Source organism: Stigmatopora nigra, chromosome 13, assembly GCF_051989575.1.
Source record: "Stigmatopora nigra isolate UIUO_SnigA chromosome 13, RoL_Snig_1.1, whole genome shotgun sequence".
Classification (NCBI taxonomy): Eukaryota; Metazoa; Chordata; class Actinopteri; order Syngnathiformes; family Syngnathidae; genus Stigmatopora; species Stigmatopora nigra.
In genome coordinates, this window is record NC_135520.1 from 722499 (window position 1) to 750136 (window position 27638).

At 49.5% G+C, this 27638-nt stretch overlaps 6 protein-coding genes and 3 non-coding genes across 9 annotated transcripts; 2 read left to right on the plus strand and 7 right to left on the minus strand.

Moving 5' to 3' along the window:
* Positions 1 to 191: 191 nt before the first annotated feature.
* Positions 192 to 3495, minus strand: psma3 (proteasome 20S subunit alpha 3). Its single transcript, XM_077730616.1, has 11 exons — positions 3362 to 3495; positions 2685 to 2767; positions 2476 to 2599; positions 2263 to 2364; positions 1463 to 1536; positions 1316 to 1388; positions 1049 to 1114; positions 815 to 861; positions 633 to 700; positions 374 to 438; positions 192 to 308 (listed from the first exon to the last, which is right to left on the minus strand). Exons 1-11 carry the CDS (start codon positions 3380 to 3382, stop codon positions 264 to 266), a joined length of 768 nt encoding a protein of 255 aa, XP_077586742.1. The 5' UTR covers positions 3383 to 3495; the 3' UTR covers positions 192 to 263.
* Positions 512 to 589, minus strand: LOC144206919 (small nucleolar RNA SNORD53/SNORD92). Its single transcript, XR_013328480.1, has one exon. It is a non-coding gene; the product is annotated as a small nucleolar RNA SNORD53/SNORD92 (small nucleolar RNA).
* LOC144206920 (small nucleolar RNA SNORD53/SNORD92) lies at positions 928 to 1009 on the minus strand. The gene has a single exon (XR_013328481.1). It is a non-coding gene; the product is annotated as a small nucleolar RNA SNORD53/SNORD92 (small nucleolar RNA).
* LOC144206922 (small nucleolar RNA SNORD53/SNORD92) lies at positions 1194 to 1275 on the minus strand. The gene has a single exon (XR_013328482.1). It is a non-coding gene; the product is annotated as a small nucleolar RNA SNORD53/SNORD92 (small nucleolar RNA).
* Positions 3496 to 3795: 300 nt separating the features above from the next.
* On the minus strand, positions 3796 to 8221 carry snx6 (sorting nexin 6). The gene is made up of 14 exons (XM_077730615.1): positions 8121 to 8221; positions 7915 to 7965; positions 7213 to 7317; positions 7040 to 7150; positions 6856 to 6977; positions 6631 to 6754; positions 6461 to 6556; positions 6294 to 6399; positions 6148 to 6223; positions 5902 to 5941; positions 5737 to 5823; positions 5501 to 5660; positions 5301 to 5386; positions 3796 to 5225 (listed from the first exon to the last, which is right to left on the minus strand). Exons 1-14 carry the CDS (start codon positions 8124 to 8126, stop codon positions 5172 to 5174), a joined length of 1224 nt encoding a protein of 407 aa, XP_077586741.1. The 5' UTR covers positions 8127 to 8221; the 3' UTR covers positions 3796 to 5171.
* Positions 8222 to 9262: 1041 nt separating this feature from the next.
* On the plus strand, positions 9263 to 11402 carry LOC144205971 (cofilin-2-like). The gene is made up of 4 exons (XM_077730618.1): positions 9263 to 9402; positions 10211 to 10479; positions 10554 to 10630; positions 10754 to 11402. The coding sequence occupies exons 1-4, from the start codon at positions 9283 to 9285 to the stop codon at positions 10867 to 10869; spliced, it is 582 nt and encodes a 193-aa protein (XP_077586744.1). The 5' UTR covers positions 9263 to 9282; the 3' UTR covers positions 10870 to 11402.
* A 323-nt stretch (positions 11403 to 11725) lies between these two features.
* On the minus strand, positions 11726 to 13993 carry LOC144205972 (cofilin-2). Its single transcript, XM_077730619.1, has 4 exons — positions 13853 to 13993; positions 12855 to 13165; positions 12521 to 12597; positions 11726 to 12361 (listed from the first exon to the last, which is right to left on the minus strand). Exons 1-4 carry the CDS (start codon positions 13853 to 13855, stop codon positions 12249 to 12251), a joined length of 504 nt encoding a protein of 167 aa, XP_077586745.1. The 5' UTR covers positions 13856 to 13993; the 3' UTR covers positions 11726 to 12248.
* Positions 13994 to 14407: 414 nt separating this feature from the next.
* Positions 14408 to 27027, minus strand: baz1a (bromodomain adjacent to zinc finger domain, 1A). The gene is made up of 26 exons (XM_077731012.1): positions 23779 to 27027; positions 23430 to 23556; positions 22271 to 22549; positions 22042 to 22191; positions 21869 to 21976; positions 21720 to 21807; positions 21518 to 21637; positions 20715 to 20921; positions 20124 to 20358; positions 19931 to 20062; positions 19379 to 19690; positions 18967 to 19132; positions 18807 to 18898; positions 18652 to 18752; positions 18288 to 18526; positions 17992 to 18212; positions 17776 to 17906; positions 17543 to 17708; positions 17358 to 17429; positions 17141 to 17217; positions 16908 to 17072; positions 16637 to 16839; positions 16468 to 16563; positions 16073 to 16340; positions 15913 to 16000; positions 14408 to 15716 (listed from the first exon to the last, which is right to left on the minus strand). Exons 2-26 carry the CDS (start codon positions 23540 to 23542, stop codon positions 15532 to 15534), a joined length of 4014 nt encoding a protein of 1337 aa, XP_077587138.1. The 5' UTR covers positions 23543 to 23556; positions 23779 to 27027; the 3' UTR covers positions 14408 to 15531.
* LOC144206204 (amino acid transporter heavy chain SLC3A2-like) lies at positions 24405 to 27638 on the plus strand. Its single transcript, XM_077731013.1, has 8 exons — positions 24405 to 25303; positions 25544 to 25734; positions 25864 to 26037; positions 26168 to 26265; positions 26341 to 26483; positions 26574 to 26883; positions 26974 to 27045; positions 27235 to 27638. The coding sequence occupies exons 1-8, from the start codon at positions 24960 to 24962 to the stop codon at positions 27577 to 27579; spliced, it is 1677 nt and encodes a 558-aa protein (XP_077587139.1). The 5' UTR covers positions 24405 to 24959; the 3' UTR covers positions 27580 to 27638.

A 27638-nucleotide genomic window follows, 5' to 3' on the forward strand; every position in this document is an offset into this window, starting at 1 on the left:
ACAATTTCAGCCCCCATTTACGACTCTCAATCTACTTTTACGGATTGGACATTTTGCCTTGTCAAAGATACTACTTAAGATTTAAAAACCCAATCTTTTTTTAGCAAGCTGTCCCAGCCTAGGAAGCGCTAGCTAGCATATCCCTTTATGGTCATTTCCGTACACCGTGACATAGACGAAGAAGACAGGACTGGAAACACGTTAGTTTATTTTAAACTATAAAACATTGAAAAACAAACAAACAAAAAAAGTCAGCGGGCAGTTTACATGTTGTCTTCGTCTGAGTCATCTTCATCCTCTAGCGAGTCCTGAAAAAAGAAAGCGAGACGGCGTGAGACACATGATAACACACATTCCCGGACGCCTCCCTCACCTTGGCGTATTTTTCTGCTTCCTCCCTGACGTCTTTGGGGACCAGCACGTGTCGTCCATTTGTGACTAAAGGGAGGTGGAAAAGAAAGATGAGAAAGGCGGCGAGTTGGCGCTTCAGGACAGCCGTGCAAACAACGCGAGGGTCAGACAGCCAAGAGGAAGTGACATCACTGAAGTTCAGTCATGTAGCGAAACCATCTTGATACTCATCATCCCGAGAAGCGAGGGAGCGAGAGGGTCGGTCGGCGCGGCGTACTTACCTTCTCCGACCCAGCTGAGCTCCAATTCGAAGGCTTTGTCCTTGACCTCGTCGTGAACAATGTAGATGCTGCAAAGCAAACGCCGCCGTTAGTGAGTACAAAAACGCCAGGCTAACATGGCTATGAATACAAGTGGATACTGTTCATCAGTGGTAATATTCCCACTAGGTTTTTGTACTCACATTTTAGCCACCTCTTTGACCAGTTCCCTGCACGTCATGTCCTTCATCTGCAATGCAAAAATAGGTTACAAAATGGCCCAATATAAAACTACTGAAGAGAAAAAAGTATGCGTGCGGTCAGACAGCCAAGAGAAATTGTCCACATCACATGAAGTCAGGCCAATTAGCGAAACCTTCTCAGCATCATCACTCCCACAGATGCGCGGCATCTATTTCTAACGACCAAAAACAAACCTGCAGTTTCTCGATCTCCGTCTTGGCGGCTTGTTTGGCTTTTCCGATGGCGCACCCCCAATAGCCCTGAAACAAGACACCCGGCCGGGCGTTAACGGGTGTCGTTGTGGCGGCGCGTGCGGAGCCCAGACGTGCTGGCGTTTGTGCGGTCAGACAGCCAAGAGAAATTGTCCACATCACGTGAAGTCAGGCCAATTAGCGAAACCTTCTCAACATCATCACTCCCACAAATGTACGGTGCTTTTTTTTCTGGCGGCGAGGACTCACGTATGAGACGCCCGAGGGGTCAACCATGTAGAGCTGAGGCCCGTCGTCCTTGTCGTGAGAGCCCAGGATGAAACTACGGGGGCGATGATACACGTCAGCCACGGTGGCTGGCGGGTGGGCCGACGGAAGGGGGCGGGCGGGACTCACCTGCAGCCAAAAGGCCGCACGGCGCTGTAGAGCGTGTAGGCGTGCACGTACATGGCCACGCGGTCCGATAAGTGCTGTGGGGAGAGAGTCCACATTTGAGTCATTCATTCAGCTTACCGGAGGGTGCTGGAGCCTATCCCAGCCAACTACTGGTAGCAAGCGGCTTGCCAGTTAATCGCAAGGCACAGTTAAACACAGAGTGTGAATCGAACGCAGACTGCCCTCACCCGAGTCAGGTGGAAAAGGCGCTGCACTACCCGGCAGCCTATTTAAGCCATTTGGGGGAAAAAATGATAATTATCACGATAAGTATTTTTGTTTCAACTTTGAGGAACTTTATGAGAAAAAGAGAATATAAAATATGATGATTTCAAAAGGTATTTTGGTTCTTTTTCATCATCGTCTTCTCCTGAGTGTTAGTTAATCGTGCAACAGCGCCCCCATTCTCTATTGTGGTCAAGTGACGAAACTACAGTTTAAAATTAACGATTTTTTTATTGAACGTTTTTTTAATATTAACGTTGAAAATTGAAATTATTACTGTTATAGTTTTATCACCAAACTCTAATATATGTATATTTGGAAAGGAAATGAGCGCACAACTTTCTAAATAACGGAACGTTTTGACAATGGGCAAGTAAGCCGGAAAAGAATGAATGAACAATGACACAAACACCAAAGAAGTGACCTTGCAATGGATTTGTACCTCTAGCACCGTCAACAAACGCCCTCTTGACGGTTACAAAAATATGCCGCATAAAAAAGCGGCCATTTGTCCAAATTTGTTGCGAGACGCTTACCTTTAGAGGAATGTCGTGGCCATAGTTGGAGCGGAAGCTGGAGGCTTCGTCGCGGGCTACTTCGGCGAGCGAACGAGCGTCCGCCAGGAGGCCCGCCACGGCCTAGGAAGAGAGAAAGTATTTCAATATTTTGGGGGGGTTCACTATCCAATACATCAGAGAAACATTGATTGAAGTATTTCAATAATGTCAAGTGTACGCACGTGTAGTTACCATGCCAACATGTCTGTCAATGTTAAAGATGCGTTTGTTGGAGCCTTCTTCGTAGAGTTTGGACAAAACTAACTTCTCCACACCAAAAACGACGCCATCTTTGCAGCGGATGGCGATGGCTGTGCTGAAGAAAAACACCAACGTTGGAATATATGTTCATATGGCCTTTTTTGGTAATAAATTGGACATTGCAAGTCCACTCGGCTTACCTGCTGTTCTCCACAGCCTTGATGGCGTATTCGACCTGGAAAACTCGCCCGTCGGGAGAGAAGGTCGACGCCGACAGGTCGTACTGAAATGGAAATTAAAATGCGTTCAAGTGACCATTTCCTGTTGGTTTGGAGGTCTACCTTCGTTAATAACACACATGCAAGTTCATTCAAAACCATACATCTTTTTAAAAACCGATTTCTTGTCAATGGTCATGGATGGGTTAACCTTAGGACGATCAAAATAAGACAGGACGAATTGGTTTAAACATTTTCTTATTTTAACATTTGTTTCGGCACATCCAATATGGCGGACACGCTGACGCAGCGCTTTTCCAATGAGGCGCGCGTTCATTGTCTGAATGAGTTCATCTAACGAAGCTATTTTTGACAATATCGCATGCGTGAATGTTTAAGTTTAACATAAACTGTGAGAATTTTTAGTTTAGCAATAACTAGAGAGTCATTGGGTTTATTTTAAGTCTCGTATTAAGTGTTCGGGCTAGGCCGGCCTCCATGCTGCCGAGTGACTCAGCAAGCTAACAGCTAACTAGCCAGAGGCTATTTCTTTGACTTTTCTCGGGAAATTGATTAATTAAATCTTCTACCAAGACAAATTAAGATTAAGCAAGCGGTTAACTGTATAAATCATCATATTAGAGAAGAATAAAACATACCCCGGTACCGATGGAGCTCATTTTGACGCCAACTGTTGGTCGTCCTGCGGGAAAGTGCAAAGGCTACAGAAGCGAAGCAGTGTTTGGTTCTGCTCTGAAATCCGCAGCAATCACGTGGGCACATCCGGCCCTTCACAATAATGGCCTTTTATGTCGAAAACTAGACTTTAGAATTAGAAGTAATCGGAGTTGAACATTTATTTATATTACTAGACAAATGAAACCGTCAATAATGGCAAAATATATAATGTAATAGTTCAAAATAGGAATATTTGAGAACACGAATTGCTTTTATTACGAAGAATTGATATCCGGTTAAACCGGATGAATTCTGCTGCCACAGTATCAGTCTTTTTTCCTATACCGCTGTATTATGCAAAAACAATTCATATTAATAAGAAACAACTATTAAAATATTGAAAAAATATGTCTAGTAGTTTTTCAAAGTTTTATTGTGAAAAGGAAAGCAGCTCATTGATTGAACTGGCACCTTTATTTCTTTTACTGTACTCTTATCGCCATCTTTGATGATACGGAAGCTTTGGTCACGTTGAGTGGGAAAAAAAAACATTCGTTTACAGTAATTTGCAAATAAAAAGAGAACCGAAAAAAAGAAAAATAACAAGAGTGACATTAAGGCAAACACACTTAAGCTCCCCCCACAAATAAAAACGGGAAAGGAGCTACAATTAAGAGAGGAAAATGACAATCGAGACAATCGTAAGCGGACATGATTAGTCAACTACCGTACTGTACTTTACTGGAATACAAACCTGTACAAGGTTGTCATTTCTTTTCATAAGAATGGGCCACCAAATATTTGAGCCACACATAGAAAAAACAGAGATAATAATAATAATGATATTATGATTAGCGATAACTAATCAATTATAGGTAACTTAAATTGCAAGTCAATGTATTGCCCCTACCAAGATGGCTTCTGGACGCCCATGTTGGTGAGGGCAACGACAGGTCAAGATTTGAAATGTATTAAAACATATCGATGAGGACATTTTATGGAATATTATTTTAATGTTAGCTGACATTTGCTTGGTAATGTTGACATTTTTTCCCTATTTTAAGACTTCCACATACAAGTTAACGATATCGGTAATTGATTCCTTTCAGCCTATTTTGTTCTCCTTCTTTCTTTGTGTGGCCCCTCCTACTTGGTGAAAAACGCAGCTGGATTAGAAGGCGGCAAAACAACTGGCCAAAGGTCCTCCGCAACACTGGACGGATTTACCTAGATGGAAGCGGACCCTGAAGGGGTCTCTCAACCGCTCTGATCCGAGAAAACCCCGGTTTGAAGACCCAGAGGACAGCGTTTACTGAGTAGTGTTGCACCGATAGCGTAAAAAATAAAACTAATATTTCCTTTCCTTTCTATCCCCTCGAAAGACATCTTTCGGGCAGCCATGTTGGTAGGGGCAACGTTCCAATTGAAGCCAACAAGTAGCTTAAGGCATTTCTAAAAGATGTTTAGCCCCACCCCCTTCAAATCAATTGGATAAACCTAGACAAGATACCACACACGACTGCATGTTTGACATCATTGGGCAGCCATCTTGAGTAGGGCGACCAGGAATTGATAAGTAAATACATATTTCCCAGCATGCCCCTGTTAATTCTTAGTAGTCCCTTGGATAGCGATCATGTCCTTTAGACGACGTATCGGTGCAACGCTAAATATTTCTGAAAAGAAACGACTTAGTTGAGTTGTTTTTAAGCCTTCTTTTTTTTTGTTTTGCTGCGCAAACCCCTCCCCCCAAAAAGTGTATAGTGGGCGTGGCTGTGACGAGAGGCGTGGTTAGGTGTTTCCTCTCAGGACACCCAGACAGCTCTGCAACAACTGCAGATTCCCCTGAAAGGTCAAAGGTCACGGTAAAGTGGAGGAGCGGTCAAAAAAAGGCAGCCGACCGTTAGCATGGCTAGCTACCTTAGCGTGTTTTAGCTCCAGCTCGGCGAGCTCCACCAGGTTCTTCCGAAAGGCCGCCACTCGCCTCGTTTTGAAGTCGATGAGCTCTGGAGGAGAAGACAAAGTTGTTGAGTGCCATGGACGATGGTGGACGTCCCAAAAAGGAGCGATTGGGGAACCCAGAACTTGGACCAGAACTTGGACCGGAACTTGGGTCGGACCTTGCTTGGCCGACTCGGAGATCTTGTCGAACTTGCGGCAGCACAGTTGCTGGCAAGTGTCCGCCTGGAGGACGTCGCGGTTCTTGGAGCGAGCCTTGTCCAGGGCCTTGTTGGCGTTCTCGTAGTCCAGGAGTGCCCGACTGCGACGGTACAGGAGGTCCTGTAGGGGGCGACACACTGGCGTTAAGCAAAGACCGGCTGGTCGTCCGGCCGTCATCGGCGAGACGGGACGGTACCTTGGCGGCCTGCGACTCCCTCAGGTAATATTTCAGCAAGTCGGCCAGCTTGAGGTCCTCGTCGGCGGCCACGCGAGCTTCGATTTTCTGGCGGGAAAAAGAAAAAAGCCAATTGTCGTGACGGGTCATCGGGCTGACCCCGCTACGCTTGTCATGTGACCTTACCCTGGTCTTCTCAAAGAGCTCCGATACTTTGAGGAAGAACCTGAAATGGAAAAGTGCAGTAACGTGAGCTCACGGCGGCCATGTTGGTAGGGGCAAGGTTCCCATTCAAGTCGATGCATTGACATACAAACAAGTCACAACTAGCATCTTCTTTTAGGAAGTCATATCAAATAATACCGTCAGGTCATTGTAATTTCCTATTATAGGCCGAGGCCACGCCCCCACATCCAGTGGCGGCCATCTTACTTGCACAAATCAGTAGAATCTTGCGTCCCCAACACGTAGAGAGTGGAGGCCATTCTGTTGATGTCGTCGGCGGCGTCTGGAGAGAAACGAGTTGGTCAAGAGTCAAGGGGGCGGAGCTTCCTAGGCGCACGGTGGCAGGGTCTTACTCTTGTGCGAACGGATCATCCTGTCCGACTTGGCCGAGGCGTCTTTGACTCGGTTGTGGTATTCTAACAAAAAAGTCTTCTCGTGTTCGAAAAAGTCGTCCACGTCCTGCGGGGGCGAAACGGGAGGTACAATGGCGGCATTGGCGAGGAAAAATCCCGGCGTTTACCTTGACGCCCGCCACCAAGACGCCATCGGCAGACTTGACCACGTTCTTGAAGAAGTCCTCCAGCTTCTCCTTCTTGTTTTTCCCTCGCACGCTCAGCTTGGATCAACGTAAGGGGCGTTACGTTAAGTCTCGGCGGCCATATTGGCTAAAAAAACGGTGGCACAACTCACGTCCTGGTTGTATTCCAGGAAGACGTGGAAGTTGAGGTCCTTCCGGAGGACGGGGTGCGCCGCCACGCGGCACAGGAACACCTCGTGCATGGCCACCGTCTTCTTGAAGATGGCCAGGTACTCTCTAAAATCATCACGGGACACGTTTAATTGTGTTTTTATTCCAGGTTTTGTAGTAGGAGTCTTTCATTTCCTTTTTTAAATGAATGCAAAAATAAAACTTACGCTTCGAGTTCTTGCTTCATCTTGGTAAACTCCTCCTTGGTCATGGAGCCCTCGCCTTCTCCCAACTTCTGCAGCTTCTCTCTGGAGGCGTCAAAGTCGGGCCGGGGCGGAGCGGGCGGGATCTGAACCGCGGCCGGAACGGGAGGTCAGACTACGGCACGGTGAAGGCAGGGCGGCGACTCACAATGTAGCCGGCGTAGTCTTCGTTCTCCACGAAAGAGTCGTGAAGCCAGATGAACTCCTCGTGCTGACGGACCACCGAGAACTCGTTCTGCTTGAAGTTGGGCAGCGTGCTCTGCGGACGCATAACGGGGGTGGGTAATGGGGGACGGACGGGGGCGAGGACGGATGTCTCACCTTGGTGTGCACGGTGAACTTGACCTTGTCTCGCTCGCTCAGGGCGTCCGAGATGTCCACCTGCAGCGTGGCGTCCGTCTGGAGGTCCACGCTGACCGCCCTGGGCTGCCCGACCACAAAAATAATACAATGTTTTTCTTTGTCGTGATTAATAATCACCAAATTAAAAATGTTTAACATAATAACGTTGGGAATTTCTTCATCTTGTATACAAATATTACAAAATTTTAATATCAAAACAACGTACGTTTTCATTTTCTTTGAAGTTTACATTAAAGGTGCCTTTGGTCATCCAAAAAAAGAAAAAGGTCAAATTTCTGACTATCTGGTTGGCACCCAAACGCATCTCACCTCAGTATGACAGTTACGTACTCGTACCAATATTGTTAAGGCCTTAATAGATAAATTATTGTCAAGTAAATGAAAAATAAATGAACACTATTTACACTGGCTTTTGCTTGTTGACTTTTTCTCCAGTTTAAAGCGAAAGAAGTACACGTGACAATCACGTGACCTACTGGCAGAACCAGTTTCTTCAAAACTGCAGGTAGCAGGAAGCTAATGCTAACGGGAGAAGCCAAAACAGGCTAACAAGTCTCTTTTAGCCGCACCGGTGCCACAAACCGAACTGAACCGAGAGGTTTCGGCGCACAGTGACGAAATATGACGTTAAATAAAAGGCAAACGGAGGAAAAAACTCACCCCTCGGTCCTCCTCGGAGAGGAAGTCTGGTCCGTCGTCCAGTCCTTCCTGCTACGGGGACACAAAGCACACAAGGCCGTCATTTTTAGAAGCCTAGCGCAAGCTAGTCGGAACCGCGGGGGGTTCCCGTCGGTTCTGTTCCGACCAGGTGCCGATAAAAGATGCAAAGGCGGAGAGGGAAGAGAAAAGATGCCAAGCTAACCTACCATCATGGCTGCCGACGGGTGGAGACAGGAAGACGTGTGACGTCATGACGCCGCTTTCAAAACACCCGAGTAAAAAAAAAAAAAAAAAACATGGCGTCACCCGTGACCCATGACGTTTAGGACATGTGTTCTTGTACATTCAAGGGTCGCAGGGGGTGCTGGAGCCCATTTTAGCCCGGTTTAACAGAAGAATTGGTTGCCAGCTGTTTTAAATGGTCAATAAATAAAAGTTTCTGAAATTAAAAGGTTTTGTTTGCTTCGGTTTGAACGACGCTAGTTAGCTTGTTAGCTGCCAATGACGGTGAGGGGCGTCCAATCCATTTGGGCACTCCGAGGGACAAAAGGTGGACGTAAATGTCTTTCCCAGAGTGTTTTTTCGCTGCAAACTTCAGCGGGAAGAAAAACGGGTCCGACAAAAGTGAATTTCGCAGAGGCGACGCCGGTTTCGACCAATCGGAGCGGTCGACTCGGTAGGACAGGTTTCTCCTGATCTTCAGCCGTTTAGTGCGCTTGGAATTTTTGGGCGGCGGGGGAGGGTGTGGCCTGACGCCTTTTCCTTGCCGTCATGAAACAAAAAAAAAAGAAATCAAGTTTCCCAGGGAGTGGTCGCCCTCTCAAAATGGAGTCCGAGTGGTCGCCGAGGCTTGTTAAGGATGATAAACTCGCGCTATGTGACAATTGGGTGGGATATTACAATTTCACATTCAAAAAGAGTCGTGAAGCGTCCCGGGGAGTGGTCGCCCACCAAAAATGGAGGCCGACCGGTCGCCGAGGCTTGTTTTCAATTATAAAGTTGTCCTGTGTGGCAATTTAGTTGGTTTTAAACAACTTTTGGTGGCACTTTTTGCAAAGAACTTGAACACAGAACGATAGCGAAGCGTCCCGGGGACGGCCCGGCCTCCCAAAATGTCCGCTGGGACCATGTGAAGTCATGCTACATATAGCAATGGTTGGCCATTTCTGGTATTTTTTGACTATTAATGCAAATGACTTGAAGGCAGAATGATAGTGAAGCGTCCCGGGGATTGTCTGGTCTCCTAAAATGGCCGCTTGAAAAGTTTCAGTGTCACTTTAAAGGTAAAAGACAGTGAGAGAGAGAGGGAGGGAGGGGTGTGGCTAGCCAATGACGCATGTGGGTAGTGGTTAGCCAACGCTGAGGGAGATGCCCCGAAGCGGTCGGGGCACGCCTTTAAAGGCGTCACCAGATACTTCCTGGATTCGTCAAGACCTTCCCAAAGCCGCTCACTTTTCGTCTCGTCGCAAGACCTTCGGAGACAAAATGGTGAGCGGGACTTTAGCCTTTGTTTTTTGGGTTTTTCCGTTTCTTCTCGCTACGAATCGGCTCGGGTTTGAGACGCGTCGCCGATTTTTGGAAGGGGAAGCCGGGTCGGGGGAGTTTAACCCGAGCGCTCCGGTCGCCGAGGCGACGTCAGGTGAAACCGGTTCTCCCGGATGGCCACGGGAAGTGCAGATTTTTTGTTTTAAGGGGAAAAAATGGATGGTTTTGTCCGATTTTCAAGACGGGTCGACTGGTGGGTGGTTGATTTTTGGGGGGTTGGTTTTTTCCTGGTAAGAAAGGATTGGGTTTAGTCTGCTTTTGGTAAAAAGATTTTTTAAAAAAGACATACGATTGGTCATCGACCGGCGTCAAGCCCGATTTTGCTCATCGAAGCGTCTTAGCTTTAGCCGCTATCGCCCGACGATACGCTTTTGATTGGTAGACGTCATTGGCGCTACTTGGACGGTCCAAGCCCCGCCCTATTAGATTGGCGTCAACAGAGTCCGATCGGTCGGTGGGAGACGTCCAATCGATTTCAAGTGGGAATGTTTATTCCATTCTCACTTTGAATGGATTGGACGTTTACTAGCGATGAATTCAATTGACGGGAGAATGAGGAAAGAGCTTTCGGTGCCCCTACCAAGATGGCCGCCCAGAGGCCATCTTAGGAGGGGCATCATATGTCATTATTTTCACACAAATAATCCTTCTCATCCAATTGGCCTAAAAGATGAGGGTAGCAATGAAAAGGCATGGGCCGGGCGCCCAATCTATTGCGACCATGTACTTAGCGTTTGTCTTTGGTGGTCAGTCGTCGGGCGTGACGGTGGACGACGAGGTGATGCGGCTGTTCATGGACATGAAGAAGCACCGTAAGCAGAAGGTGGCCTTTTTCCGTCTGAGCGACGACAAGAAGAAGATCGTGGTGGACCAGGGCAAGCAGGTGATGTGGGACGACGCCGACCCCTTCTCCTCCTTCACCAAGCTGCTGCCCCAAGAAGACTGCCGATACGCCCTCTACGACGTCTCCTACGACACGGACAACGCCAAAAATAAAGAACAGCTCATTTTCATCAGTTGGTCAGTCCATTCAAGGGTTCATTCATTGGTCCTTTTATCTTATTTTCATTCCATTTTTTGTTCTCCCCACTCAGGGCCCCGGATACGGCTTCCATCGGGAAGAAGATGCTCCACAGCACGTCGCAAAAATCTATTCAGAAAGCGTTCGGCTGTGAGTTGCCCGCCGCGACCTATTTATCCGTACTTTGTGGGACCTGTAGCGTCCGCCAGGATTGCGAACGTGGTGGTATGGGTCACCGACGATGGCCCTGACCACGGCGTCTGTCTCCCGCAGTGACGACGGAGTGGCAACTGAACGATTTATCCGACGCCGGACTGGACGGGCTGGCCGACAAGCTGAGCAGGGACACCGTGGTCAGGATCGAGGGGAGGTCCGTGGCCAGCAAATGAGGCGGAGCCTTAGCCACAACAACAAAAAGCCGCCTGGCCTGGGCCGCAGTTTCCTACGATCATTTGGACTTTATTTTCAAGTCGCGCTGTGCAATATGACCACCTACATCAAGGGGGCGGGATCATCTTTTATAGCCACAAATTTTGGCATTCGAAATTATTTCTAGTTTTTTGGGGGTCATAAATCAATAAATTGTCACAATCTTAATATAAAGTGCCTGCAATGGCAGTTTGGGCCAGCAGAGGGCTATCAATGGGCCTCCAGATTCCGCTACCGCCACTTAATAGCATTTTCACCAATTGGTGTCATACTATAATGATTTTTCTTTATAGCGCACAGCACGAGTGAAGAATAAACCCAATTATCGTCTTTTTTGCCAACTGCGGTTATTTTGATTTGGGGAAGAAACTGTTAATGAGCTAAAAAAAAACGGTTGAAAATATTGTCCAATTTCTTGGGTGCGTGTTCTTCTATTTTGCTTTTGAGTGCTTCGACTGCCCTCTTACAAATAAAAATAAGAATTACAAAAAAAGATGGCCATGTGTGCTATATTTTGAGTCTTGGCGTGCTAAAAATAAGCTCAACTGTATCGATGACAATGATGAAATAATGCCCAATTTTCAAGATGTTTTGCCCCACCCAAGATGGCCACCAGAGGGGTCAGCTATTCACCACGTCGGGGAAGATGAGTGCGTAACACAACGGGAATGCTAGGAATTGCCAGGCCACTGAAACCCGATCGTCATGGATTGGACGCCACAAATAGAAACGGGTCTAGTAAATGGGGGGTGGGTCTATTAAATGGCGTTGGGTCTATTAACTATTGAAAAAAAAAAGATGTTATGGACAGAGAGGTGGGCGGGGCCACAGGCTTTTATTGCAGAGCGGCTTCCTGCGAGGTCACAAACAAGGTTCCACCTTTAAGGCTGCGGATGTGGCGGCGTTCCGGCTGTCGCCGCCGCCGAACAGTGGCTCGGGCATCCGGGGTAAGGGGGCGGGGCTTCCATCCCACCACGCGTTACATTCAAAGCCAAACGAGAGAAAGAAAGAAAGAGAGAGAGAGAGAGAGAGAGAGAAAAAGAGAGCCCACGCCGTCCGACGACCAACCAGAATAAATTAAAGTCACGTACAAAACAAACCGACAAAAAAAAGGCCCGGTTTTTGTGTTTTTTTGGCAACGCTCGAAGACCACTTTTCCCGTCGGGGAAAGAGGGAGGGGTTTGCATAATTGACCTTTGACCTGCACCTCCTACGCCCGTGGGACCAAAAACAAAGCGAAAAAAAAAGAAAGAAAAGGGGAAAGAAAATCGGGCCTAAAGACAGCCCAGTCCTCGGCGGCGGCGGCGTTGGCGAGGGCTTTGGCGAGGAGTGGGCCACGTCACAGCGGTTTCCCCTCCAGGGAGACCACCACGTTGCCGCCCAGCTTCTCGGCCAGCGTGGCACGGTCCTGGATGTCGTCCAGTCCGTTCACCTGCCACTCGTGCTTGATGCCTGCCGGGAAAAAGACAGCGGCGCCGTCAAAACACTAAGTTGTGATCAACTGGCGGGCCAGATCTGGCCCCCGGGCCGCTACTTGGACACCCGCACGCTAGACGATCGGAACCCAAAATGCCGACGGGGCGACTCCCTCTCCTATAAACTCGCACTCACCTGTAAACTTTTTCTTGATGGCGTCTTTGGAGCTGGCGTAGATCATCTTGCTTTTAAGGGGAGCGCCCTCGGGAGCCCTGGGGGGGGGGGGGGGGGGGGGGGGGGAGGAGCCAAAAAAAGAAGCCACGTCAAACCATGCCATTTCTGCCCAATCCGCATCCCCATCTGAGGAATTGCCCCGCGTCTCAGAATGGGCCCAAAATGGGGCGAAAGGAAGTGACCCAGAATCATCCCAAATCAAACATACAGGAAGTGCCCCCCAAAAAAACAGGAAGCCACCCAACGACAACATCCCCCACGACCACTCGCTGGGGAACAAAAAGGGGCTACGCACCAGAAGATGAAGACCAGATCTTCCTTCTTGGACTCCTTGGTCTCGTAGGTGGCGTCGTAGAGTCCGTATCGGCAGTCGTTGAGGGGGAGGAGCTTGACGAAGCAGGCGTAGGGGTCGTCCACCGAGTCGCCGATGTCTCCCACCAGGATCTGCTTGCCCTCCTCCACGATGATCTTCTTGCGGTCGTCGCTGAGGCAGAAGAGGACCGCCTTCTTGCGCTGTTTCACCTCCTCGGGTGACCGGTGCGACTTGCGCACCTTCATGTCGTTGAACACCTTGATGACCTCGTCGTTTACGGTCACGCCTGACGCCTGCCCGCAGAAACAAAAGAAATATTTCAATTCGTGGCTGCGGCAGCCATCTTGGGATGGGCGACCGGCAGTTGGAAACCAAATCTCGGGGCGATATCGATCGCGGCTCTGATATCCATGACATTTTAGTGCACCATTTTGGGGGACGGCTATCAGTGCAACAATAAAAACTTAAGAAATTCCCATGTACACAATACGAAAGTGTCATTGACAGCGATAGACGTCAACTTTTGCCAACTTTAAGAGTTTACACTTTACAGTCCCTGGAGTAGACATCATTTTAAAGTTATTTTTCTCCTTTTTTAAGCTAACTCATGACGTAGGCTACTTGGGACATGTCCGGTCCGGTGGAGTGGCGTGGCTAGCGGGGCTAAAATGGCCGCCCCGGGGCATAACGGCCCCAAAGTCCGGCTCGGCCCAAAATAACGCCGGTCCGGTCGGGTCCCAAGTACCAAGCGAGTCCGGTGGCTAGTGACACCGACTCTACCCACGCCGGAACGCCGGCCACCACGATATTTTGACCACGTTCGGTCCCGTCGGCGACTCATAGCGGCGGCCATGCTGGCTAACATGACGCCTGGACGCCATTCCGGCGCACGCCTACAGCCACGCACGCGCACGGTTCTAACGGAAAGCTATCGCGGGGCTAACGGAACCGCTAGAGGACTACCGGGAGCGACTTCTTACCATTCTCTCCCGGACTTTGTCGGCCTGGCTTTGCCGTTACAAGGCTTCGGTGAAGGGGGGAAGGGAGCTAGCGACCAGCGGGAATGTGGACAGCCGCTAACGAGGAGGAGGAGGAGGAGGAGGAGGAGGAGGAGGAGGAGGAGGAGGAGGAGGAGGAGGAGGAGGAAAGGAGGGCGGGATCAATGAGGAACCTGCCCGCCTATGGCAATAAGGCGCGGTTAGCAGCCAGCGACCGGCTGGTCTTTTCTGAATATTAATGAGGCTGTTGTCCAATCGGCGAATGCGTTGCCTTTAGGTCCGCGTTCTCACGTGGGGATTTCAAAGAGCTCCCGACGCCCACGCTAAAAATATACCGGACGCTTTTGTTATGACTTGCATAATACAGCCATAAATTCAAGACTATCTTGTCCCCGTCAAGGCATCTGTTGTTTTTTTCCTTAGCTGTACTATTAAAAGTACAACTTGAAAGGCACAAATAGGAGTTGTTTACAAGTAAACAAAACAATTTGGGGAAAAAGGGAAGCCAATGGAATGGAAGTTAGTTGAAAACAAAGCAAAAGTTTTCTTTTTTTAATAAAATCTTTTATTTTCACAACATAAGGGCTGGGATAAATGGCGGTGATGCCGGCTCGTCGATCAGTCATAAATAAATAATAACACAAAACTTTGATTTGCAACCGGAAAACTCACAGAAGTCCACAACGTCGCCATTTCAGAATGCTTTTGAAAACAATAATTAGGTTTTAACTCGGAACATTTTCAGGGTACGAAAGGAAGAAAAAAAGAAATTCCAGCATTTGTTTTCAATTGAAAATGTTACTGCTAGCTTGTTAGTGTGACTTCTCCATTTAAAAAAAAGCTAGGAAATGGGAATGATTTGTTTGGTAGCTAGCTAAAGTTGCAATAATACCAGTTTTTAGCTAATGATACCGATACTTGGCCAATACCAAAACTGTTGCATCTATTTAATTTTTAAATAAACTTTACCAAGCTCACTTGAATTAATGCTATCATGAGTTAGTCAAAGACTATTAAATTGGGAAGGTCGGCAGTGAATAAACTGGTTATTTTTCTATTCACTCTTTGCCACTTCCAACATGGCCACCCCGAGGAGAGAAAGATGGTATTGTCATTTACGCATTTAGAATCATTTGGACATCTGTCAGCCACTTTGTGACAGTGACAAAATAAATCATTGACTTGTTTTGAATGGGAGTGCATGGACTACATCACCTGTACCAACATGGCCACCAAAAGGCATTTTCTTATTCTGCTAACATGAGTTGAGTCGCCGTCCTAGCCATTGGAAAGTGGGAAGGACGGCAACAATGTCTTCCCAAGCCATGATAGCGATGACTTAAGATTGCAGTGTTTTTTTTAATTTTTAAAAATAATCTAACAAAATTCGGTATCGAAAAGTAGCAGTAGCAAAAGATAGCATCGGTGCAACACTATTGTTATTATTAACTTGTGACTTTTCTTTTTTTTTGCACTTGTCCCTGAGAAACACTAAAGGCGCGAATGTGTGCTTGGTGTCAGTGCAAAAAAAATTAATATTAAAAATAAAAAAGAACAAAACAAAAAAAGATTCAACAGGAAGTGAAGCACCACAGGAAGGCGGGGCCCTGAACATCAGCATTTTGGAAGAAGAAATGGCGTCGGCGTCCCTTTTTTTTGTCTCAGTGACGAAGTCGCTTGGTGGGCGGGGTCTCCATGCCGCCGCCGCCATCTGATAGGCCCAATTTTTTGAGCTGGGTGCGGAAGAACTGCTGCAGGCGCAAACCGGCCTTGGCTTCGTTGGTGTGGCGAGCGTTGTACAGGAAGCAGTTGGAGAACATCAACTCCACGTCTGAGATGAAATCGTCTGTCGGGTGGAAAGACCACACAACGTAACTGTGATTGACAAAATGGCGGCCTGTTACCCAGTAACATTTTAAACCTTTTTTTGCCCCAATATCCATGCCCCAAATTTGTATACATACCATAAATGATGTCATTGACAATGACAGACATCCAATGGAGTCAAAGTGGGAGGAGTCAAAGTGTGGGATTTCCCTTACCTGTGTTGAGGTACTGGCAGTTGTTGACCTTCTCCCTGATGGTGCTGAGAGCGATGGGTTGGCTGATGATGTCATAGTAATCGGGCACCTGCAAAGCGTCGTCGTGTTTTAGAGACGGGGGGGCGCCTTGACTTCCCCCGAAAATGGCGACGGCGCCGACCTGCGTTCGCGTCACCAGCTTCATGAAGAGCCAACTGTCGTCGTGGCGGACCAGCTCCACCACCAGGAGCTCCAACGCCGACAGCTGGTGGACGCCTCGGTTCCTCCCGGACGAGCGGCGGTTGGCGCCCGAGGACGGGGGAGGTGGAGTGAGGACTGGCTTGACCTTTCGGGACGCCGTCCTCTTGACGCCGCTGCCGCAGTTCTGGGGGCTCTCCTCGCTCTTGGCGGACGACGGCGGCGGATTGTTGCTCTTCTTGCCCGACGACCTGCGAGAGAGAGAAGCCCTGGTCAAGTGGGTGTGTTACTTTGCTTTCAAAATAAAAGACATTTGATACAAAATGCATATTTAGTAGTTTGGTAAGCAGAACATGACGGGACGTCAGCGGTACCTACTTGTTTGCGCTTTTCCCATTGGTCGTGGCGACGTTCTTGGGCGTGGCCTGCTGACTCTTGCCTTTAGGGGGCGCCGGCTGGCTCTTCTTGGAAGAGCTGAGAGAAGAAGAAGAAAAAAAAAAGTCAGTTTCGGGAGCTTGAATTCTCATTGCGGCTTTGTCGGCTCTACCTGGCGACCACTCGTTCTTCCTCCTCCTCCTCCTCCTCCGACTCTTCTTCATCCTCGTCCTCTTCTTCCTGGGTGCTTTCCTCTTCGTCCTCGCTCTCGTCCTCGTCTTCCTCGTCCGTGGACGAACGTTGGCGGGACGGGAGGCGCCTGGACTTGGTCTTGGGCCGACAGTCCGGACAGAACCAGTCGCCTTCCGGGATGCTCTGAGGGGGCGCGAAGAGGGGGGGCGGTTCGGGAACGTCCAATAGGCACCTCCCACGGGGTGGCTCACCTTAAGGCGTGGCCTGAGGCAGTGGGTGTGGTGTCCGCGGTCGCAGAGGTCACACAGCAGCATGCTGTCGGCGTCGCCTTTTCGCCGGCACAGGCGGCAACGGGCGTTCAGGATGGAGCGAGACCATTGGACGCTTCTCTCCAGGATGGACAGGTGGACGAAAACCTGCCGGTGGGGGAGGGGGGATTGGGTGATTGCCTTTGGAGGGCGGGGCTTAAGCGAGCGGGACCCACCTGAGACAGGCTGGAAGACGAAAGAAGAGATTCTCGCCAGCGTTCCAACACGAGCTTGGACGCGCTGTCACTGCCGTCTGGAAGAAAAACAATTTTAAAAAATGACCGTATTGTTTGTAATATAAGACAAATTCAAATTTTTCAAGACTCAAGTTTGTGAGGAAAAATATTATTTAAAAGACGCGAGAGGGAGCGGAGCCAAAGTCAAGCGACCTACCGTCACTGGCCTGGTCTTCATCCTTCTTCTTGCTCTTTTTCATCTTGCTCTCTTTTTTAGACTCCTCCTCCACTGCACAGAGCAATGTAGCATAGCAGGTTAGCTATTATTCAATGACTGTTCTTTCACAACTATAAAGCGCACCCTCAAACTGGCAAACTATACAAGAGGGGCAAAAATGGTACCTAGTGGAGATTTGAGGAAGCGTCTTTCGATTCCGTGCTCGACCTGGCTCAGCGCCCGGGCCAGACTCCTGACGGGCAGCGATTGGTCTCCCGAGTCTGCAGCTGGCATCAGGAGCTGGTAGTTGCCCGCCTCCAGGGCGGAACGCCACGCCCGTCTCTCTGCCACCTGTGACATCATCAACAGGCGACCTAGTTACTCACACGACGTGAAAGAGGGTCAAACGCTGGCGTACCTTGAGCGTTCCCAGAGTTCCCTGGTGGATGCGGTCCTCCAGGTCCAGCAGGAGGTCTCGCAGTCGGACCTCCATGAGGACACGGGCCGTCGCCGTGCGTTCTGGGACCGAACGGGAAGATTCTGGATCGTCTGGACACAATCCAAAACCGCAGAAGATGAAAAAACTCGCTAGTAAAAAGATGTCAATTTAAAAAAATAATTAGCAAATGCTAACCTGTGCAGGTGTACTTGCTCCAATGACAGGCCTGCAAAACCTCCTGCAGACGTTCACGCTCCTGCAACAGCGCCTCCTTCAGGCCGCTTTCACGGTGTCCTCGCGGGTTCAGCGCGTCCAGGAGCTGGTCCAATTCCTCCACCGAGCTGTAGAAGAACCACTGGTTGGGACGATCCAGGGGCGGGGCACCGGATTGGGGCGGAGCCGGACTCGAGCCCACGCTGTGGGAACGAAAAAGAAGTTGAAGGCGGAGCCAGCCGGATTTAGAGAAGGGGCGTGTGTCTCCTTCCACCCACCATCCTTCCGCCGGCTCCTCCTGGACATCGTCGTCATCTTCGTCGACGTCGGCGCCGTCCCGGACGGCTTTGGGGCGGGGCCTAAGCATGTCCTCCGTCAGGCCAAAGACGTCCTCTTCCACCAAGAGCGCCGAGGCCGAGGGGAGGAGCCAGTAGCGGCGGTAGAGGCGGTCCCGGCCCAGAGGGTGAAGGCTGGTGCACGACGCCGCCTTCTGGATGCGCCCCAGGAGGAGGCGCACCTGTGTGGGGTGGGGGAGGGAGGAGTTTAAATCAGATTGGATTCAATTTTTCACATTTTGTGGGTCCTTTTCCAAAAGATGTCAGGGTTTAAAGTTTTTAAAGAGTTTTTCGGTGGACAGCTGACCTTCTCCTGCTCTTCTTCCAAGTCCGCCACGGTCAGAGTGGCCAGGGGCCCCGCGGGGTCTTTGGGGGCGCCGTCGGTCGTTGCAGATTCTTTGGCTTCGTCTGAGAGAACTTTGCGTTACTTTCCGGCGTCCATACGTCATCTTCCGGCCTCACCTTGGATGATCTGGCCATCCTTGGATTCCCCCTCTTTCATTTTGAGTCGACGCTCCTGCTCCTTCAGACGTTCTTCTTTGCGAAGACGGACCCTGAAGGCAACACGCGTTAGTGATGGGGAAATGGACGGGCGGCCGGATGGCGTCGACCCCCATGTTACCTGTACGCCGCCTCCTCGCGTTCCCTCCTGTGTTGCTCGGCCCGGATCTCCCGGAGTTCCTGGCGGGCGGCCCGCTGGTCCTCCAAGCAGTCCTCGATCAGGTCTCGGCTGGACGCCAAGGTCAGGAGTTTGCCCGCCAAGGCCTGGACGATGCTCAGCTTCTCACCTATCCGATACAAAAATTCCGTGTGAGCAATTTAATTCAGGCGGTTCGGTGGACTAGTGTTTCGCACGCCCGGCTCGCAGTTGTCAGGCCGGGGGTTCGATCCCAGCACACCATTATTAATACCAGTTGACTAGAAAAAATATTCTAGTCCATTCCTTCAACCGCTAAATACTAGGCAAAAGTAGGCGGTACGGTGGAAAAGTGGTTAGCATATTAGCAAACCCCGGTCAAACGCCACTCACTCACCCGGCGTCAAATCGTAGACGGCGGTGCACGCCAGCCTCCTGACGAGGGCCGGTCGGGCCGAGCAGAGCTCCACGCAGGGGTCGTCGGTGGGCGCCAGGCGGCGGAATTTGGGGTTGGCGTGGGCGCAGTCGCCGGCGGAGGCCAGGATGTGCAGGCGCAGGATTTCCGACAGCGTGCAGCTGTCCAGGTCCACTTCCTGGAGACTGCAGCCCAGGTGGAGCTGAGACCAGGCGGCGGCGGCCGACGACGGCGCGGCGCCCTCGCCGCAGTCGGCGCGCTCGCCGGCGTCCTCGTCCGGGGCTTCCGACGCTTCTGCCGGTGAAATGATAATAATTAAAAATGGAGCATTTGGTTAGGAAATTGCCTCCGATATGCTGTCATCGCATTAGCTTCGATGGGAGCGTTGCCCCTACCAACATGGCCGACAAAAAGGCCCTTTTTGCCGTTTGTCTTGTCTTATCTATACATTCCAGTAGACATTTACATGGCGGACAATTTTAAAGTTATTCTTTCATCAATAGTTACCAACAAATGTGATTTTTGGCGGCTGACCTTCCGGAGCGTCCGTGTTGACTTCCTCTTGCTCTTCGTCCAACGCCTGAAAGATGGCGGTGATGAAGAAAAAGAGCATCTCGCACAGAGGCCCATCCGGATCCGATCCCACCAGGGCCTCCTCCAGAACCTCTGAAAAAGGCCCCCCCACATCAATCTCAGGCCCGAGTTTGGAGTCCGGCAGCCATCTTACCCAGGGAGACTCCTTCCGGGAACTCGTCCTTGAGTCCAAAGTCCTCCCCGAAGGCCCGCAGGAACTCCAGCACCATCATGGCGTCTCCGAAAAGCTCGGGCGGGAGCCGGGTCCTGACGGGAGTGGGGGTGGGCAGCTCCTTCAGGTCTTCGCACTCCATGTCCTCTCTGGGCTTGTTCCACAGTTTCAGCCTCTCTGCATATTTCTTTTTCTCTTCCTTCAGTTTTTCGCGCTCCTGCAAGAAAAGCGGGTTGTAAAATGTATTTAAAATAAAATAATACTCTTCAATATATGACAAAATGGTATTACATGACTATACTATTGATTCAAAACCCATTTAAATATTTGTTGGAAATGACCACTTCCACTCGCATCCACCAGAGGGGAGTTGTAATACGGGGTGTAATAATCATTCTTGGCCACACGAGGGCGTTGTTTCTCATCGCAAATTCGTAATCAAATCCTATTAGAGAGCTGTTAAATACTACACCAGTATTTACCAAACTGTTAAATACATATTTAGCACCAAAAATACGGAATTAAAAATATAAATGAGAGAAAGCAATGTTTTTAAATATGATTTGAACTGACCAAGTCTTTCTCCTGCTTTTTGCGCTCCTTCTCCTCCCTCCTCTTTTGCTTCTCCTCCTCAAAACGCCTCCTTTGCTCCTCTTTGGACTTTTCTTTGGCCTCCTGAAAGCCTTCCTTGCTTTTCACTCGCGACTTGGCCGCCATTTCTTCTTTCTGCTGCAGGAGCTTCAGTTTCTCCTCGGCCGCCATTAGGTGAGATGTGCTTGACTTGAGGTAAAAAAATAATGTTTTGTCACGTTAAAATGCTTAATTTTTCAAAATAAACTTGAATTGTGTCACAAAGAGACGCAATTTTCAAATTACATTACATTTAAAAAGTTTTTGACATGAAATATGTCGTAAATAGTCGCGGTGTGATACAAAATATGATGCTTTATGATGTAGACATTTGCCACTCTATGATGCCAATTTTGTCATATTTTACAAAACGTGTCGAGGTGTCTCAAGTTTGTCCTTATGATGACAATTTTGACATGATGTGATGGGTTAACGCCAAATTTCTGGCGTTTAATTTGTCAGATGATGACACAAAATGTGTTACTTTGATGCAAATTCGTGGTGACGTGAATTATTTTGGAATGTGATGTATACATTTGTCGTTTTATGACAGGAAATTTCTTGGCTCATGAGAAATTTGTCACGTTATGAATGAGAAATTTCCAGTAAGAGAAATTAGTCACATAACTGGAAATGTCTCGTCTAATGAGAAATGTGTCATGTCGTGATGCAAAATTTGATGGACATGAAGAGAAGAAAAAAAACGTTATGATAATTGTCTATTGTGATAAAATTGTGATGCCGACCTGTGCCCCCTGCCCTCCTCGCGCCTCCAACTTGACACTGCAGGGGAATTGCGGAGGCTCATCGGGGAAAAATTGGGAAAAGTTGTGCTCGGCCAGCCGGTATTTAGCCACGCTCGATTCCTGCCGTGGAAACGGGAAATCACATCACAAACCAGTCTCTCGATAGACGACCAATCACACATTTTCAGTGAAAGCTTCTCACCTTAAGCCGAATGACGCCATGGATCGGCTCGCAGTGTTGCTTGAGGAGCAGCTTGAGGCGTTCGCGCGACAGGGCGTTTTTCCTACGGCTGAACGGCGGTACGTCAAAGTCGATTGGTCGCCGGGTGACGAAGGGACAAAACGTCTCACCTGATCTGATTGGCCCTGGCGATAAACGGCTGGCCGGGCACGTCTTTGATGGATTTCACCTCGTACTTGAACGCGGACGGACTCAGTGGCTTTTTCTTCCTCTTTTTGCTGTTTTAAGGCAGATTTGTAAGGATATTTAGTGACATTCGACCCAGTTTTGGTGGAATTTGTACCTGGCGGGACTCTGGAAGGCGGCGGCTTCTTCGTCACTGTCGCTGATGACGATGGTGTCGCCGTCCGTGGACTTTTGTCCGTTGACCTTCTCCGACGGGCCTTTGGCGCTGGAATGCGACGAGTGGACTTCCAGGATTTCGCAAAGGTACCTAAAATACACACGTTTGATTCGTTTTTATCAAAGGTATTTTCCAGTGGATTTTGGGGTATTTTCAGTGGAGTTTGTACCTGGTCCCGTTGCATTTGCTGACATCTACCGTCTCTCCGGGGAAGAAGCGCTCCTTGGTGAAGGCGTGGACGTCCTCGCACAGCTCGCTGAGGCGGCCGCGGCGACACAGCGCCGCCAGGTGAAGGAGGGGTCTGATCAGCGCGGCGGGAAAGTCGCGGAGGTTCTGCCTGGCTCGCCGCTCGCTCTCCGCCGCCTCCAGGTAAGTCAGGCCGGCTCGACCCGTCAAAACGCAGCTCCACACCAGGCTGTTGCACAGGATGGTCCTTTCGAAGAATTCACTTTCGGGAGGAGAGAGAAATGGTGTCATTTGCAAGCTATTTCAAATAGAATTACTTTTCTTTTTCAAAGTCAAAGCAGTCAACTCATTTTGGTTTTCCATCTAAGACACATTTTGACCCGCTTTTTAAATACATAGACATTTAAACATAAAATGCAGTATGTTTCTTGGTTTTATCTTTGAAAAAAGTGTTGAAAACGTTTTATTTTGAAATATTGTGATATAAGTATTTCTTAAAAACAGTTTAAAAGTAGTTCAACATTATCCTTCTAAAATAAAATGGTTTAGGTTTGGTGGATATACAATCTTTGTTTTCTTTGATGGATATTGCATCTCGACAATGAGTTTATCACTTGGAGATCAATTTGGAGAATGACGTCACCCAATGAACGGTTGTTTAGTATACGTCACTCGCCATCAAAGACAGCCAATGAAATTAGATGAAAGTTGAATACAGCAGTACATGTATTGAACATGTTTTGAATTAAAATTAGGCAAAATAAAAACGTTTCATAGAGTTCCAATTTTTGTTCTATTTGTATTCCATATATCGTGATATACATCCTATCACGTAACTAATTCGACCACCCTCGGCCTGTTAGCAGGTAGAGGCTATTAGTAGCTTATAAGTGACAGCTAAAAAGCTAACTCGGTTTAAAAACACGCCTGACTCAAAGTGTGTCCATTTCAAACTAAGACCCAGAATACAGTTAACAAGACACTACTTCTAAGAATGTATTTTGCCACTTTTTGAGGAAGTTTATTCGAAAGCTAGCGAGTAAGACCGGCGTCTCGTGACGTCACATTGCATCGCCGAGTTGGGGCGACGATGGCGTCGGCGTAGGATGACGTCAGTAAAGGTAGCCTGGAGGGAAACTTACTCGTAGGTACGGAAGATTTCGTGCGTAATACGACAGAGGAAGACCTCCTCGTCGGGACGCAGGTCGTCCGGGGGCTCCTGTCGGACGAAAGCTTTCCTGTGGAGAAGCGGCATCTCGGGGGGCCGCTCTGGAAACAAACCAGAGGGGAAGTGATTAAAAAGAGCCGCCACACTCTTGTCGTCTAGACCCGGGCCCCCGTGGCGGGCTTTTTAGGGTGCTTTTCGGCGCTTCTTTTGTTTAAGAAGCGACAACTGGGCGGCCGCGTGGAGGCCAACTCTCTCCTCTCCGCTCTTGTTTGAGGAGGGCTAGTCGAGCGAGCCCGGAAGAAATTCGGCGGTGTCGAACTTACCACTTCGGGCTCCTTTCAAATGGGGAATGTTCGGTTATGTCCCTCTGGACGGCGACGCCAGATAATCCGCCACGCCAAACAAGCAACTGTCCCGGCCGGGTTGAGCGGGCTCACTGGCGGCTTGTTGACCAAGTTTTATGCTACTTCACGGAACGGAACAAAGCTGGGAAATGTCCCCCGTGGTCAAGTTCGGCTTCCGTTGAGTGACGCGCAAACGTAGCTTTGATGAAAGTAACGACGCTTTGACGGGGGGAATTCAGCTTTAGTTCAAGTGTGCACAAGACTTTTTGCCAATAAAACACGACTTTCCATGAGTGGAATCGAACTGTCGAGTGTCGTGACACAAATTCACATTTTATTTCGAAAGTAGTGGTTTCTCCGAGCTACCGCCTGTTGCAAACGCACCACGGCGAGTGAATTAACAGGCGGGGTGTAACCGCTAATCAAATCCGCGATTGGCTGTGATAGTTGCCAGCCTCACGAGACCAGCCAATGGTAGCTCCAGGGCTAAGTAAGCCGGGCTATGACGCCATAAAGGCACGCAAAGACGTGCGTTTACGTAACGACGAACATTATTGTGTTTAAATTTGTTAGATTTATTGCTTGTCAGTTGCAGTACTTTATTCTAGTCATCATACTCAATTACGTATAATACTAAGTGTCTTGTGTGTGTGATGAGTAGAAAAAAATAATTTTCTCAAGCCTATTCATTGATGCCTTCAGTGTACTATGTAAATATGAATGTTCATTCATTATCTAAGTGCGAGCTCCTCCCAATTTGGTGTCTCTCGTCGTCAATGGTAGTTAGTAAGTGAATCACAAGTAGATGAAGTGTCAAATTCAAGAAAAGTTTGATTAAAGATGTCGTCACAAACAATAGTCACTGTATAGTATGGAAAATAAATGTTAATGTATGAACCTACTGCGAACCTCTCCCATTTTAACCTCTTCGCCGTCAATGGCAGTGATTAAGCAAATCACAAGTAGATACGCGGTGTCAAATTCAAGAAAACTGAAAGTAACTAAAATGAAGTCGTCGCTAGTGATGGAACGATTTTCAAATTTCCGGCAGACCTAAACGCATCATGTCTGTCTGAGCCGTAGCCGGTCTGGGTGAGCGAGCAACGGACACAACCATTGTCCCCCTTTCATTCCTTCACCAAGCGTTTCCGGTGTGCACCATGGACAACCGGGACGATCAGAATCCCAAACCGGACCAGGTCAACATGGAGAATCACGATGCTCCACCCGAGCAGGCCGTAGCTCGTGGCGACGAGGCGGCGACGGCGGATGCTGATGCGACGGAGGCCGATGTCAGCGAGGTGGTCCTGGATGAGAATCAGGAGAAGAAGGAGAAGGAAGAGGAGGAGGAGGAGAAGCAGCCCATGGCCGATGGAGGCGACCGACCCGCATCCCCCTTGTCGGAGAAGAACGGCTACGTAAAGGTCAAGCTGGAATACGACGAGGATGAGAAGTTCACGGGGCTCAACAAGGAGGAGCTGATGCGAGTGGCAGGCACACCCGGGTCCGTGCATCCTTTTTACTCATGGCGTCCAATTGAGGGTGTGATAACCATGGTTGGAGCTTTACAATGGAATATGATATGACCTGGTTTAACATTATTTTAGCTTTTTTTAAATATATTTTTAGATTTTACAAAATGATTTTTGAACTAAAGGCCTAGCATTAGCATGCATGTTTTTTGGGATGGAATTTTAGTTGTTGAATATTGTCATTTTATTGATTCTTTTTGTTGTTGTGGCAGGTGGGTGCGCACTCGCTGGGCTTTGCTGATTTTCTTCTGGTTGGGTTGGTTCGGCATGCTGGGGGGTGCCGCACTCCTCATCGTGCGGGCACCCCGCTGCCGAGAACTGCCCGTCAGTTACTGGTGGAACCAGGGGGCGCTCTACCGCGTCCCCAGCGTGCAGGCTTTCACCCAGTCTGGAGACATTGCGGGTAATTGAGCGCTATCTGACACATCCAAAATGGCCGACCGTTTTCCCAAGAGGCCCGATTTTGGCGACGGGAAGAAACTGTCACCTCAGAAAGTTTCACAGGAAAAGTTATTGTTGTTGCGTGTGGCAGGTGTGCGGCAAAAGCTGGACGCCTTGAACCGGATGAAGTTTAAGGGTTTGGTCGTGGGGCCGGTGCACGTGGCCCCGCCCGACGACGCGGCGGCGCTCAATTTTCAGGCCATCGATCCCGAGGTGGGAAGTCTGGAGCAGTTCAAGGACCTCCTCCTGGTGGCGCACAGGAAAGGTGAGCATTTAGCGTCATTTCTGGGTCACTTGTGTCATTTCCTGTTGATTTGGGTCATTTTCTGTACATTTTGGGTCATTTTCTGTGCGTATTTTTCCCATTTCATATTGGTCCTATGTGATGTACACAGGTATGTCTGTGGTTTTGGACCTGACTCCGAACTACCTTGGCTCCAGCGCTTCCTGGTACTCCAACGCCAGCGTGACGGCGGTGGCCGAGAAACTGAAGGTGAGGGTGGTCAACGGGGGTCCCGCTACCCCCGCTCCCGCATCCCGGTCCTGCTAAAATCGTCTTTCTCCTCAGTACGCGTTAGTCTTCTGGTTCATCGAGGGAGTGGACGGCGTCCAGTTTGCCGACACCGAGCAGGTGGTGGCCGCCGCGCCGTCCGTCTGGGACGACATCCGGACCATCGTGGGGAACGGGACCAACGAGCGCCCCACCAAGAGGTTTGGGGGCATTTCAGAGTCACTTCCTGTTGATTTTGGGGCACTCACGGGTCACTTCCTGTTAATCTTCTTTTTGTGGCCTCCCCGCAGACTCCTGATGGTCGTGAGCGAGCGCGAGTCGGCGGCGGGCGTCTCCGGCGCCCTGGCCTCCACCGGCGCCGACCTCCTGACGTCCGACGTCCTCCTGGACGGCGACGCGGAGAGGCGGGTCCGATCCATCCTGGACTTGTACGCCGCCCAGGGGCCGCTGCGGCTGGCCTGGAACGTGGGGGGGCGGGCCCGAGGTCACCTGGCCTCGCTGGTGGGAGCCGATTGGGTGGCGCTTTACCAGGTGTTGCTCTTCACGCTGCCCGGGACGCCCGTGCTGGAGTACGGCGACGAGATCGGGCTGACGGACGATGTAAGTGCGATTCCTGGTGGCGCCACACGAGGGTGCTAATGTACACTCAAGTGTTGATGTTTTTTTTTTGTTTTTTTGTGGAATGTGAAGGACACCAAGTTTCCTAAAATGATATGGGACTCTCCTGAGGAGGAGGGGGAGGAGCTTAACGGCACCTTGAAGGTAAACAGAGAGATAAGAATTGAAATTAAAAACAAGAAGTTGAAATGGGATTAATTACATTTTAAAATACAGCCAGAAAAAGGGGAAAATATAAAGAACAATAATAATAATTCTGAAAAATTAGACGTATTTGTTTCTAAATATGTTTTTGGAGAAAAAATCTGTATTTAAAACTGCCTTTTTTGTCAGGACGCCTGGGAGCGCCGCGCTGCTTCTCGTGAGCTGGTGGGGCGCTTGAGCGAACTCCGCGCCAAAGAGCGCTCGCTCCTCTTCGGCGACATGGACCTGGTGGCCAACTCGTCCACGTCGCTGGCCTTCGTGCGCTCGTGGGACCGCAACGCACGCTTCCTGGCCGCTTTCAATTGGGGGGCGGAGGAAGACGGGCCCCTGGGGCCCCCCGAGGCGCTGCCGCCGCTGGCCGAGGTGCTGGTGGCCACCGGGGGCGTCCCGGAGGTGGGCGCCTACGTCAATCCCGCCAAATTGCGTTTGGGGGCCGGCCAGGCGATGCTGCTCAAGTTCCCCCACGCCGGGTAGATTCAAAAAAATGTCTGTTTATGTTGTGCAATCGGTAATAAATATCAACGTGACCTCCA

What these genes read in the sequence shown, in the direction of transcription:
- psma3 (XM_077730616.1), bottom strand. Translation starts at nt 3,382, where the DNA reads ATGAGCTCCATCGGTACCGGG. An exon ending in TTGACAGACATGTTGGCATG is followed by an intron (nt 2,365 to 2,475) that starts GTAACTACACGT and finishes CTCTCTTCCTAG; the next exon opens with GCCGTGGCGGGCCTCCTGGC. An exon ending in AAGCAGAAAAATACGCCAAG is followed by an intron (nt 309 to 373) that starts GTGAGGGAGGCG and finishes TTCTTTTTTCAG; the next exon opens with GACTCGCTAGAGGATGAAGA.
- snx6 (XM_077730615.1), bottom strand. An exon ending in TCTCCGAGGAGGACCGAGGG is followed by an intron (nt 7,318 to 7,914) that starts GTGAGTTTTTTC and finishes GTGGTCGGGCAG; the next exon opens with CCCAGGGCGGTCAGCGTGGA. An exon ending in CTCCGAGTCGGCCAAGCAAG is followed by an intron (nt 5,387 to 5,500) that starts GTCCGACCCAAG and finishes CTTCTCCTCCAG; the next exon opens with AGCTCATCGACTTCAAAACG.
- LOC144205971 (XM_077730618.1), top strand. Translation starts at nt 9,283, where the DNA reads ATGCCCCGAAGCGGTCGGGGCACGCCTTTAAAGGCGTCACCAGATACT. An exon ending in CAGCTCATTTTCATCAGTTG is followed by an intron (nt 10,480 to 10,553) that starts GTCAGTCCATTC and finishes CTCCCCACTCAG; the next exon opens with GGCCCCGGATACGGCTTCCA. An exon ending in TATTCAGAAAGCGTTCGGCT is followed by an intron (nt 10,631 to 10,753) that starts GTGAGTTGCCCG and finishes TGTCTCCCGCAG; the next exon opens with TGACGACGGAGTGGCAACTG.
- LOC144205972 (XM_077730619.1), bottom strand. An exon ending in GATCTGGTCTTCATCTTCTG is followed by an intron (nt 12,598 to 12,854) that starts GTGCGTAGCCCC and finishes CCCCCCCCCCAG; the next exon opens with GGCTCCCGAGGGCGCTCCCC. An exon ending in CATCAAGAAAAAGTTTACAG is followed by an intron (nt 12,362 to 12,520) that starts GTGAGTGCGAGT and finishes TTTTCCCGGCAG; the next exon opens with GCATCAAGCACGAGTGGCAG.
- baz1a (XM_077731012.1), bottom strand. Translation starts at nt 23,542, where the DNA reads ATGCCGCTTCTCCACAGGAAAGCTTTCGTCCGACAGGAGCCCCCGGAC. An exon ending in AAAAGCAGGAGAAAGACTTG is followed by an intron (nt 20,359 to 20,714) that starts GTCAGTTCAAAT and finishes CTTTTCTTGCAG; the next exon opens with GAGCGCGAAAAACTGAAGGA. An exon ending in CTTCCTCAAATCTCCACTAG is followed by an intron (nt 17,430 to 17,542) that starts GTACCATTTTTG and finishes TGCTCTGTGCAG; the next exon opens with TGGAGGAGGAGTCTAAAAAA.
- LOC144206204 (XM_077731013.1), top strand. Translation starts at nt 24,960, where the DNA reads ATGGACAACCGGGACGATCAGAATCCCAAACCGGACCAGGTCAACATG. An exon ending in CCTGGTGGCGCACAGGAAAG is followed by an intron (nt 26,038 to 26,167) that starts GTGAGCATTTAG and finishes TGATGTACACAG; the next exon opens with GTATGTCTGTGGTTTTGGAC. An exon ending in AGATCGGGCTGACGGACGAT is followed by an intron (nt 26,884 to 26,973) that starts GTAAGTGCGATT and finishes TGGAATGTGAAG; the next exon opens with GACACCAAGTTTCCTAAAAT.